General features: G+C 39.1%; 1 protein-coding gene across 3 annotated transcripts in view; it reads left to right on the top strand.

Annotated features, from left to right (window-relative positions):
• Window positions 1,290-13,880, top strand: part of LOC109726495 (lysine--tRNA ligase, chloroplastic/mitochondrial-like) — a 57,626-nt gene continuing 45,035 nt past the window's right edge. The window contains exon 1 of one of the 3 annotated variants that reach the window (XR_002220536.1): window positions 1,290-1,741. Coding sequence is in view for 2 of the 3 variants with exons in the window: in XM_020256106.1 (XP_020111695.1) it covers window positions 1,496-1,741 (246 nt within the window). In the remaining variant the exon portion in view is untranslated. The remainder of the gene's footprint in view (window positions 1,742-13,880) is intronic. The other 2 variants (XM_020256106.1, XM_020256105.1) reach the window with 2 other exon arrangements.

Consider the following 13,880-nt stretch of genomic DNA (forward strand, 5'->3'; position numbering starts at 1 on the left):
AGCGGACCGCCTCCGCCTCCGCCTCCGTCTCCGTCTCCGCCTTTGCCTCCGCCGCTCTCTGGGAAGAGAAAAAAAAAAAGAACGAGAGAAAAAAAAAGAGGAGAGAGAAAAAGGTACAAGGATATTTTGGTCAGTTTGCTAAAAAATCGGACCGAATCTGCAAAAACGAAAAAGATGGCCCACTTTTGCAAAAGCCCAAAACTAGTGGATTTTTTATGCAAATTGGCCATTATTATTTTAGTCAGCTTTAAAAAGTAGTGTAGTTTAACTATAAAAAAATAATTTTTTTTTGAAGGCTTACAAATCTTATGCGTTTGGTTCGGATACAAGTAAAAACTGCTTATTTCAGAGATAGATACAAGTTCAAGTATAAGTAGGAACGAGACAAATTTTATATTTGGATGAAAATTGGGTAGTTTCTAAGAATAAGATAAATAGTGTTTGAATGGTTAGATGGGAAGAAAGGGAATAAGAGTTATAATTTTAAATTAAAATTATTTTATCTAATTAATTAATATTAAAATATTACTTAAAAATAATTTAATAAATTAATAAATTTATTAGCTACGAATATTATATAAGATAATAAAAACATATTAATTAATTAATTAAATATAAAAAATAATTTAACTTTTTAATTAGTTAGTAAATTATTTTACCTAGATAACCAGTAACAAAAAAATTAATTAGATTAATAGAAATATTATTAGTTTATGGATAAATACTTTAACTTATTAATAATTAATTATAAATAATAAATAAATAAATTATTTTATTATTTAAGTAATAAATAATAGTTTGAATATATTAATTAGGTTAATTAATGATTTAATACTATAATTAAAGTTAAATTTAAACTTTAATTAACCTTGTTCCTATCTCGGAACAAACTTGTTCCAAGAAAAAAAATGAAAAATGATGAAACAATAGTTCTAGCCTTATACCAACGTATTTTAAAAATTTAAAAATTTCTGTTCTCGAGTACTAAATACAGTGTTTGAAAATAAAAGGTGGAATAAGGAGGGCTTTTTTATAAAATGATCTTCTACAAACTCGAAATTGGCAAAATGATCTTGTCAAAATTTTATTTGTTAAATTAGTCCTCCTTTCGCCACATGGGGGCCACGTTAGGGATTTTTTACAAAGACGGTGAATTGTTCACCGTCTTTATAAAATTTATTGTGAAGATGGTGAACTATTAGTATAAATTTTTATTCTGTGCACACGCTAAATTTTTTTATAGGTACCGCATGATATAATTATGCTACGTTTTATTTTTAGTGTATCCAAACGAGTTAAACTTAAACCCCTCTCCAATCCTGTTCGCTCTTGTTTCTCTTCCCCTCGTCCCCTCTGTTTCTGTCCACACCCCCTTTCGCTCCCAGCTTCACCTCAAGTGCTCAAATCTGTCGTCAATGAACTACTGATCCGAGCTATTATCATCCTCATCGCCGTCCAGATCGTAAATCATCGTCGTTGGCTACGATTCATCCGCATGATGGACGCCCTCAGAGTGTGGAGGGCTTCTTCCCACCTTATCGGATTCGCCTCCATGGCTGCCGCCGCCGCCGTCCCCACCGCCTCCAGGACCAGATTCAGATTCCACCAAATCAGGTGCTGCTCCTCCGCCGCCGCCGCTCCAGCCGCTGCCACTCCAGCCCCTGCGACGTCGGACCGCCGCCGCCGGAGTCCCTCCTCCACGTCCGACCGCGAGTCCGTCCGCGCCATTCGGCTCAAGAAGGCCAGTCTTTGCTTTTCTTAATTAGAACTTTCTTCCTTCGTTGTCTTGATTTGTGGGTAAAAATGTTCCTGTCAACTTCTGTTGTTAACCTGCACATGGTTTGTGTTGATGATTGTGGTAAAATTTACTTCTCTCTCTTGCTTCTTTTACATTCTCTGATTTCAAAAGTTGGAGTCAAAAGGTGGAGAGCTGTGGGAGCGAAAACAAGACGGCATAGTAAGGACATAAATGCTGTATTGGGTTTTGATTACTAGAATCCAAGTAAAACACAAAATAATGTAAAGTGATTCAAAATATGCTCGTAAATGACCAATGCAGAATGCAGCGGAAGTACTCGTTCGTACCTTTGCGGAAGCGACTCGCGCTAGAACGTGAGAAGCCTAGATCGTAGAGATTGATTCACGTGTTCTCGGATCGTCCACGAAGGTCTTCTAACCCTCCAAACCCGCAGTAGATCGAACTACAGACGAGCACGACCTCTAATCCACCGTTCAAGACCCTCTAAAACAATAGGTTAATGGAGTATGTGGTTTCTCTCTCTCTCACAAGATGGCTCACAAATTACTCACGAATTTATGAGTATTTTGTCTCTATTTTTCTGTATTATTTCTTGTTATTTCTTATGAGAGATAGCCCGTATATTTATATAAGGGATCATAAAATCTTAATAGGGAAGCAAAAAATTAGGCCTAATCGGTTTATGATTGTTATCCTAATATGGCTAGAATATATATCTAATTAGCTTTTCAATTTACAATCGGGATTAATCCTAGTCCAATTAGACAATAAAATAATCGTCGAATCGAGCCCGATCATGGGCGCACCCGATTCGGTTTAACCGAATGCCAATATCTCCTATTTGCACCTGACGGGATCGATACCATTGTAACCAGTTCCTCAACATTACACCACTATTGATTCCATTCATACAGGGAAATGAACAGTGCGACCGCCAAGTCAACCTGCATTTTGGGATCTCTATATTAGAAATCGCATACGACTAGCATAGATACATCAACCATCAAAAGAGAATATTAGACTCGTGATGCGCTAGACCATTGGATTATAATAGATTCAACATCTCTAATCCCTCAAAGAGCCATGCTAACCTCTATTGTGCACGTTATGACACTATACTCATAATTGTCTCGCTATGCTGAAGTGACATAACCTGTCGATAATTAGTCAAAGTGTCTTAATGTAATTCAACTCGCCTTCCTTGAGCCTTCATGCCACCGAGTTGAGAACTAATTGCTTTCCCAGCAATGTCTCGTAAAGCCACATCACTCATAGCCGTAGGAAATATGCCAAAGTAGCAACATCAATTCTTTTACTTAATGACATAGTCAAAAGTCACTAAGGGCATCTAACATATATAAGATATCGCTTCAAAATGATGTCCATAAGAACTCACATGTTGAGGAAGCATGGATCCATTCACTCATCTTATTCATTTGGTCGCCTAGCACATGTAGTATGAAATACATGTTATGACAGAGAAACTTAATGAGCGTATGTCTTTCTCAATGTCATAGGATCTTAGCTTAGTCACTCCTGGAGTGTCTAGCCTGAGTCCTCCATTTGCTCGCTATCTCAAGCGCCAAACGGTGAGCTCATATCCTGCTCTTAATGTACAGGCCATACAAATCGTGGGACTATTCCTATGCGTTTTTGCTTATGACCTCATCTTGGTGCCAACCAAGACGGCTTTCATTAATGCCTCAATTTTCGCTCGCTCTCTACAGTGCCGAAAAGAATGATTGACCGTTTGAGAGGACTAATCAGCCTGCGGCATACTTTCAATCCGTTCTACAACAATATAGAATATATATGTACGTGAGCTAATCTTAATTGCCTTCCAGTGGTCCAATCCCAGATTGGACTGAAAACGGCTAACCAGGCTCACAACATAGCATATATCACGCTGAGTACGCATCATAGCATACATCAGGCTCCCGATCACACTAGCATATGGAATTCGATTCATCTTATTTTTCACTTCAGGAGTTTTAGGGCATTGTTTAAGGTTTAGATTCTCACCTTTAGTAATAGTAGTGCCAATGGGTTTGCAATTGTGCATCTGAAATCGTTCAAAAACTTTTTTTAGATTAGTCTCTTGAGACAAATCTAAAAGTTTCTTTGAACGATCTCGTAGGATCTTGACTTCGAGCATATAATTCGCTTCACCCATGTCCTTTATCTCAAAATTGGAAGACAACCACATCTGAGTGGCGACAATCATCTTCTTATCATTCCCAGCCAATAGGAAGTCATCAAAATGTAAAGAAAGGATTAGAAAAATATCTTTTGGACCGTTTAACATACACAGCGATCTATTTCAATCATCGTAAACCCATCTTCAGTGATAGCTTGATGAAATCGAATGTACTACTTCTAGATGACTACTTCAATCTATAGATGGATCGTCGAAGCTTGCAAACTTTATGCTCCTCACCCTCTACAACGAAGCCAGTAGGCTGATCTATATAGATCTCCTCATCCAATTTTCTATTGAGAAATGCAGTTTTAACGTCCATTTGGTAAAGTTCCAAATCCAAATACGCGATAATGGCCAAAATTAAGCAGATCGAAGCAAACCTTACAACAGGAGAGAAGGTTTCCTTGTAATCAACACCTTCTCGTTGGGTAAAGCCTTTTGCTATCAGGCGAGCCTTATACCTATCGATTGAACCGTTTGTCTTGCGTTTAACCTTGAGAACCCATTTCTTTTCAATAGTTTTGCGCCCTAACGGTAAGTCAATCAAGTCCCAGACATGATTTGACTTTATCGATTCTATTTTCTCCACCATTGCATCCAACCATTCCTTACGAGTAGGTGATGAGAGAGCCCCTTGGAAAGACCTAGGCTCATTATCATCATGTGCAGCAACCATGAAAGCTTTTCCCTCAATCTCAAAATGACGACGGGGAACACCCACACATGTACTCCTACGAAGTTGAGGCTCCTATTCTAAAGGTAAGTCGCTTCCACTATGTCATGCCCTGGACTTCAGCGGAAGTTCGCAGTAACGTGCACAGACCCGCCGTGTACACCAAACAACCACAATATACACCGGGCGTCTATAAAGAGAATGAACAATATAGTAAAAAGATCATAACTTAACTAAGTAATCAGAGCACAACTAAAAGTTTAAACTTATACAACCCAAAACTTTATACAATGTAAAAGCAAAGTACATTCTACATAAGTCCAAGATATAATACTGAACTAAATCAAAATAAACTGGTAGAGGTTCATTTATTTAACATCGAGAAGGCTCTAGCTAACTGCTGACCCCTCTCCAGGAACCCTAGCCTTTTCCGCTGTGGAAGGCTCTGTATAAAACAACCAACAAAAGGGCATGAGAACTATTAAACAATAGTTCCCAGTGGATAAGCCGCTGAGAGTGGTGAAGTACACCACTAGACCAACTGTGGCATTTGTAAACAATAATAGATAAGCAAGTAAATGCAACAGGTACTGAAGCAAATCAATCATGGTATTCTTCTCAAGATATGTTTATTAATCTGTTTTATGTACTAGTTCATCATGACAAGTTTTACCAATTAGGCAAATTGACAGTTTAACTAGCTATATGTCAGACCGTATACAAAATATCCTTATTATCAATGAGCTATCTGATGACATCATGTAGTTAATTTCCTACACTAGCAAGAGTGTAAACATACTGTCACTATACTACTAACTAATCAGGATGTCAACCTTTTAGTATGTTCATTACTAAGTTTTCTCGACTAATGACATAAAGTATCCTTACTACTATGTCTGTCTAAGGTTAAAGTAATTCATAATAACCCAATTCACAAGAGACTTACACAGGATAAAGTCCCAGCCGCGCCGTGCCTAATGGCCCCGTGGAAGTCAACACTACTCACAACAATCCACTTCGGGGCTCAAATCGTACATAAGCGAGCAATCTGTCGCTAGGCTAACTCCGGAGTGCCGGCTTGGAGGGCGTGACCCCCACAAGCGTGTGCGAATGAGTACAATGGTATGCAAGCATAATCCATAGCATAGGTATCACAATTTCATCATGTCTCTGGCATGGAATCTCAACTCGACGCAAGGTCGACATTGTAGTACCAGATCGTAAGCCACTATCAACTACTTGTTGACATAATTCTACCAATAGCTAGTATACTTAAACAAGTATATTCTTTACATCATAATGGGCTATACCCATACATACTCACATAGAGTCCTCTCACTACTCCCTATATATAAGGAAAGTGGTTTACTAAGGTTATACTCAATGACTCATTCTAGGTTCATACGACTCATGGCACATATTCTAAAGTTCCACATAAGCCTCTGCTACTTGGAGTAAATAAGTCACATGCAGGTATTTTTGCTTGATTATACAAGTATACATCATGGTTATTCTAGTCATTCCACTGGATTATATTTAACAGTGTACATTCATGTTAGGTCATAATGCCAAGTTCTGATCACTTAACTAGATCATATTCAAAACACAAAGTTCATGCTAGTTTTATAAGTTGAAAACAATAACCTATTGGTCAACACAAGTATGTGAAACATTGTCCAATATACTCTTACATGATTCCACATGAATGTATGCATAACCTCATTATATAAGATAGACTGAGAGTTCAAGCACTATGTCTACAACATAGAATTGCATAATTTCATCTCAAGTACATCATTCCCTCGTTGTCCAATAGAGCTAAATGTTACTTCCTGGTTTTACAATTCCTCCCCTTTTGAACGATGTCCTGCTTAACTTGTTTGTACACACTACTAATCTCATGAATGCATGGTAATAGAGCAATTGATCTACGTGAAAGAGGCAATTTCATAGTTCTTCCTCTATTGCATAGAGGTGCTATTGTATCCAATATGATATGCACATTGATGCATGTCTCAATTCTCTCAAATACACATATGTTCACATAAATATGCAATGACTTCAACTTATAATGTCAAAGGAGACAGAGAGAGAATTCACCCATTTCGGGAAGGTCAGACCCACATAATTGTTGTCGGCTCTCGTCAATTCTGCAAGCGAAGGTGTTCTCTAGTTTCCAATTGCTTCAATTAGAATCTGCACTTGAACTTACTTCGAATCGGATTGGAACACTTAAAACCAACTTTTAAGAATCACCAAAACTTCGTTCCAAGTGATCCGAAGCCTCCAAACATCCTAACAATTACTCAGAATTCAGCTAAGAGCTTAACTCGCACTTCTCTATATTATAGTTAATATAGACATCTCATTTAGGTAGAATTATTCCTGATATGAAATCCAATCTTGATTCCTCGCCAAATCAGGTTAGAACACCCAAATCTAACCTTTCGGAAGTTACAAACTTCAATTCAAAGTAGCCCTACTTCCTGCAGCAAATCTGCTGTAAGTCTCAAAACCGCATCAACACCCCTATAAATATACATAAAAGAAACTAGAATCTCACCTAAGTTTAGACCAAAGCTAAACCTTCACTTCCACGCAGATTGAAGCACTCCAAATTAGCTCACGATAGTCACCAAATTCAGCTCAAAGGAGTCTAATCCCTGGCTGCAAGCCTGCTGTGGTTTAGCATCAAAATGGCATCAAAATTACTACCAAGACATCTAACTAGAAAGCTAGTTGGTAGTATACCTTCCAATAACTTCAACTGAGCTTTTCCCCTGGATTAGAGTTGCAAAACCACCGTAAACTTCCTTCCATAGCTGTTGGTAGCATCTCCCAAACCAGCTGCTATCAAAGCAACTAAAACATGCTCACATCACTACTAACCACTCAAACTTAGTAGCTAGTTGAATCACTTACCTCACAAGACTTTAACTCAGCTTCTCTCTGAGTTTAGGCTGCGAAAAGCCTCCAGAGCTTCTCCCTCAGTCCTTCTATAACAGCTTCGAAGCTTCCTAACCAGCAAGTATCAAGAGAGGCGAAGGATTAAAGCTAAATCACTAGATTTCCCTTTTACATGAGAGAAAACCTAGAGAGAGAAAGAGGAAAGGCCCTTCCCTGTTTTCTCCACCTCAGAAGTGATAAGGATCAGCTAGGGCTCGAGCTGGGAGATTTAGGATAAGTTTGGGAAGTAAAAAGACCAAAATCACATTGCTGCCACCCAGCAGTCTGTGCTGGGTACCGGTACTGTCACGCCCCGAGACCGCTACCAATTTTGCCCGGCTCGGGCGCGTCAGACAGACGCCGAACGGACGGCACCTCCCCTGTCCGCCCAAGGCTAAACAACGCGATCGTGTACAACAAGTGCCCAGGAAAACAACTTGAATACATACACAATCGAGCAACAATAGCGAGAGCACAACCAGTGCTGAACAATGCAAGAGCAGGCATCACAAGTAATAAACAAGTGAACAAAGAGAGATACTATTCTATTACATCCATTCAACTGAATACATTTGATTAACTTTACATTTATATCTCCCAAAATATGATACAAGTTCACCTCCACATCTAGATACATATTCATTCTTCCAAAACATAAACATAAAGTTTACAATTCTCCAACTCATCTCACCCTATACATCATCAACTCTCAAGCATGTACAAGGTGGCTCTAATGCGAAGTAGGAAAGTAAACTACTACAACCTCTAGGGCGCTAAGCCCTTACCACGATCCTCGACCGGCGCGCTAGAACTCGGTCCTGCAAAAAGTGGGGTGAGAACTATCTTCCATAGTTCCCAGTGGGTTCGGCCGCCAACTCCACGGATCTCCCCACTAGGTCTAAGCAGGCATAGAACGACAGATAGATAGATATGCGGAAATGAAAGCAGTATCGACATAGTATAAAACAATGCGAGTATCCAACTATGTCTCAATCCAATGCTATGAATGCATGAACTACATAGTGAAAGGCTAACTACCACACTACTATGTTCAACAAGAATACTTGTTCAATAGTTTACCCAATCACTCGGTTAGCCCGGAGGCTCGCTCTCAATCTCACGTCTCAATCCCACGGCTCACCTACAGGTGCCACATCTACTCTCAGTCACACTGGTAAGGATCCGCTAACTCGCCCAAGACCATCTACGGGACCCAAAAAGGCTATCCCTCAACCTAATCTCAAAGGGGAGGATCCGCTCACTCGCCCAACTCTCAATATAGGTATCACAACTAAATCTCAATCTCGTAGGTGAGGAACCGCTCACACATCGTCAGAATCTACTCACTCACCCAACTCTCAATCTCGTAGGTGAGGAACCGCTCACACATAGTGAGAATCTACTCACTTACCCGAGGCCGTCTGCGGGACCCAAAAAGGCTACCCCTCGGGACCCAAAAAGGCTATCCCTATCGTGTGACAACTCCAGAGTGCACTGCTTGCATGGAGCGACCACCTCAAGCTTCGAACAGACATATGAGTATGATCAAATCCCCGTCACTGAGGATACCCTACCACTCTAGACAACATCACTTGGGAACTAGTTCATCCCTAATTTCAACATGCAACAAGTGTTTCCTCTATACTTTACTTATCGTGCCACTAGTCAAGTTATTTACTTATATAGATGCCACTCGTTCTTTGGTTCTCGTCAACACAAGGTTAAGTTCATTATTTACTTTACCACTATAGGATTCTAGGTCACAATTCCCCTATTCTCATGCATCCTAAGTCAAGTGCCAACTCATGTTGCTACACTACTAAGGATCATGCAAGAATTAATGGAAATGCAACTATTTAATACCCTATTATGCATAACAGTTACACTAGTCCAAATGCCACTCGTTCTTTGTGTTCAACACTAACTAGAGTTTAATCCACATTAATCATTTCATTATAGGGTTTCACAACACTATGTCCCAATCTCATGCATACTAGGTACAAGTATTAAGCAAATAACACTACACTACCACTAGCATGCTATAACATGTAACAATACCATCTAGCACCCTATAATGCGATATCACAATATGTAACTTGATCAACGATAACTTAGATATAGGGAGCAGTTCAACTGCTTCGGGATGGTCACCGCCCACCTTTTATAGCGTTCCGATTGCTCGTCGTCACTCGCAATCGGCCTCCCGCGACGCACGCCGCTCGGCTCGACCCAATTCACGCGTGACCACCGAACGACCTCCGATCCGCGATCCGAAAATTAAAGGTCTTCGGTTTCTTGCTACGACACTCGGAATCCGATCCTGCGATTTATGGACGCCACCTCGGCCCTCCAGGCGGAAACGAATGCCGGAAGGTCCTTTTCCTCAATATCTTTGCATCGGCTCGACGAATCGCCGAACCGACTTCGCCAACGCGTCGGAACACCTAGCAATTAGGTTTACAACCACTCAATTTAGATCAAAACCCTAGATTTCCCAAAACCCCATTTTGGAGCCTTAGGTTGCAACTAGATAAACATCCACCATTAGAGCTTTGGATTCAAGCTCTAATCATCTATTTAGGATGCTAGCGTTCCCACAAAACCATCCTTAGAGCTTAAAACCCAAACTCTAACGAGATACCATTAAAGCTCTTAAAGCTTACCTCAAGAACTAGCTCCAATGGCTAAGAAGAAGAAGATGAAGATGATGATCAAGAGTCTTTGCTTCTTCTCCACCAATCCCTCCTCCAAAATCCACCCCTTTTTGAGAGAGAAAAGAGCTTAGAGAGGGAGGGGGATATGCTTTGGGCTCATTTGTGAGGGAGAGTGGGAGAGAAATGAGAAAAAACCCTTCTCATATAACCTTATTATGCAAAAGTTGCAAATAAGCCCCTCAACTTCATGTTACTGCATTGCCCCTGCGGGGCCATTTTTTGTATAAGGGACCGGTCCCTGGACTTGAGGGACCGGTCCCCGTAGGTCCAGAAAAATAGCATTTTAGGACTTAGCCAAATTTTCAGCTTTTTCACCGTTTCTTCTCTATTTTCGCTCGTTTCGCTCGTTTGATCTCCGATTCTTTTCAAATCGAACTGAGACTCTCCAAACATATTTTCGAGCGTGTTTTCATCATCTTTTCATCCACGCTAATGCCAGATTTAGTTCATGGCCCAACATAGCCTTTCGGGTCCCGTTTCCGCGCCTACGCGCACCGAAACGCCCGAATGCTCCCGAACTTCACCGAACTTCATCGAAACCATTCTAATGGCTCTCCAACCAAATGTACACCGTAACTTCATGATTTTAGAAGTCCGGTACCTTACAGGTACCCCGAGGTGCTGGTACCGGTACTCCAATGCAAAATGCAGAAATCTGCCCTTGCAATGCACTTTCGATCTTCTGGCTACTCGATCACTCTTGTAACTTGTCAAAACCTCATTTCAACTCTTTAAAAGATGTGGGTTAACTCTCAATACCAATCCCACTCTCGAACTTTGCAATTGACCAAGTTCAGAGTACTACAGTTGAATAGTGCCATTTGCAATGCACTCTTCCACTTTCGACTACTTGCTTGCTTCAGTAACTTGCTGAAAACTTCCCGACAATCCTTCAAAAGTCATAGAATAGTTTCAATTACTATTCTAACACTCGAACTTCGCAATTTGCCAAAGTTCAGTGTACTACACACTATCCCCAGGAGATATTGGAGTTGCCTCCTCTGCCTCAAGTGAGCGAATAAAAGCGCCAATATTAGAGTCATCAATCTTATGGAGATATTGAATTTTACGGTGCCAAATATCATAATTGTCACCGTCCAACTTTTTACCTTTGATCAAATCCGCGACAAATTGTTTGAAGGCCATTTAATCTCACTAAGTTCACACAATGCGCAGAAAAAGATATTTTAAAAATTGGCACACGATACGTATATTCAATTTTGTCGCATCTCTAATTAAATAAACTAATAATTAGATTATAGGTGCGTAAAGAAAAATTTCTTTATGCTCATAATCACATCACACACCCAACGTCAAATTTTTAATTATTTAATTAAGTTGCACAAAATATTTGGGAGTAAAATATATAATTTACTCTACCAAAATAAAAAAAACTCCCACTTGATATAGCATGCATAAAAAATTTATATTGTGCCAAAAGATTTTGTCCATACATTATAAAGGCATGAAAATATCATAATATTTTAAATGCATGCATCTTATGTCACAAATGCACATTAAACCATCTAATATGCTTAAAAAAGAAATTATTTATTATATAAAAAAAAATTCGTGCTAAAAAAAATTTGTAGCCTTCCTGCAGCCCATGCTACGGGCCTGCAGGCCTGTGCAGCCTGCAGGCCGGCGCGGGCTGTGGGCCTGCCCGGGCTGCAAGCCCTCGTGGGCCACGGGGTAGGAGCGCCCCCTCCCTTTTTTTTTTTGTTTTGGGAGTCTGCTGTAGTAGCAACGCGCGGGCCCGTATGGGGCCGACCCAAAGTGGGCCTTCGTGCTCTATGCACGGGCACGTGGGTTTCTTTCCCCACAGGAAGAAACTTTTTTTTTTTGGGGAAAAACTCGTAAAATTCATAGATTTAAACATAGGACTCCAAATCTCGTAAGAAATATATCAATAGAAAGCTTGCGAAGAGCTCTACTATATCATGCAAGTTTCATAATGAGATATGCATTACACATCAAACAAGCCATCCGCAAAGTTTCGATTTAGGGTTTCGTTTTTCTCATAAAATACAAAACCAAATTAAATCAAAGTTTGTAGGTTTAATCTACAAAAAAGGTGCTGCAAGATGTGTAAAAATCATGTAAAAATATCCACCCTAGAAAAATCCGCCATTAACACTCTAAGCATGCAAGAAAAAATTCAAACGAAGGTAGATATAAAACAATGCATGCAATCTCGTTAAAAGTCAATTTAGGGCACGAAATCAACCTAATAAGGCTCTGATACCAATGTAGAACGCAGCGGAAGTATTCGTTCATACCTTTTGCGGAAGCGACTCGCACTAGAACGTGATGAGCCCGGATCGTAGAGATTGATTCACGTGTACTCGGATCGTCCACGAAGGTCTTCTAACGCTCCATACCGGCGGTAGATCGAACTACAAACGAGCACAACCTCTAATCCACCGTTCAAGACCTTTTAGAACAATAGGTTAGTGGAGGATATGGTTTCTCTCTCTCACAAGATGGCTCACAAATTACTTACGAATTTATGAGTATTTTGTCTCTATTTTTCTTGTATTATTTCTTATTATTTTTTATGAGAGATAGCCCGTATATTTATAAGGGATCATGAAACCTCAATAGAGAAGTAAAAGATTGGGCCTAATCGGTTTATGATTGTTATCCTAATATGGCTAGAATATATCTCTAATTAGCTTTCCAATTTAAAAGCGAGATTAATCCTAGTCCAATTAGACAATATAATAACCGTCGGATCGAGCCCGATCATGGCCACACTCGATTTGGTTTTACCGAATGCCAACATTTTGTTTCCAAAGTATTTAGACCTATGAGTAATTGAGAAAATAATTTGTTTTGTCTCACTGGAAATATATGATAAAAGAGCCAAAAAACAAGCCTTTAGTTATTAGATCCTGGGATGTCTACAAGAAATTGTCTTTTTTTTTTCAGCTTTATCTAGTGCAAAGTCTTGTATTAAGTCTTATCATCGCTTTGTGCAGAATTTAAAATTTATTTTAACATACATTATTAATAGATTATGAACTATATCATAGTTTATAGTATACAATATATGGTCTATAAAGTAAAAAAGTAGTAATAACTAAGAAACAATCTTGTAAATTTAATATACTATTTGTTAAATAAAAGTTTATATAGTTATTGGTATTTTAAATTTAATATCATAAAAATATTTATGGAGATGTTTTTTAATCCAATATATTTAAATTGTTATACAATTTAGATCAAAATGAATATAAAGATGTCATTAATATATTTGATAACTATTTAAGTCTTAAATTAAAAAACTATCCTTTCACTAAAGGGTGCCAACAAAACAACTGAGTGAAAGGATGCGTCATTCACAAATTGTTTATAATTCTCTGAATAAACTTTACGATTTTTTAGGGAGAGTTGACGTGGCTTCATGCACGTCCTCCACATTCTCCTATATATATATATATATATATATAGTCCGGCTACTATACTCTTATGAGTACGATCGCCCTCGTACTCATAAGTCGTTTTCGATGATAGAGCTTTCAAATCGACGATCCATACCGTTAAACGTTATTTACAGCATTTAAAACTTGTAGAGATCAAATTTTA

The sequence above is a fragment of the Ananas comosus genome, linkage group 21, assembly GCF_001540865.1.
Source record: "Ananas comosus cultivar F153 linkage group 21, ASM154086v1, whole genome shotgun sequence".
Lineage (NCBI taxonomy): Eukaryota > Viridiplantae > Streptophyta > Magnoliopsida > Poales > Bromeliaceae > Ananas > Ananas comosus.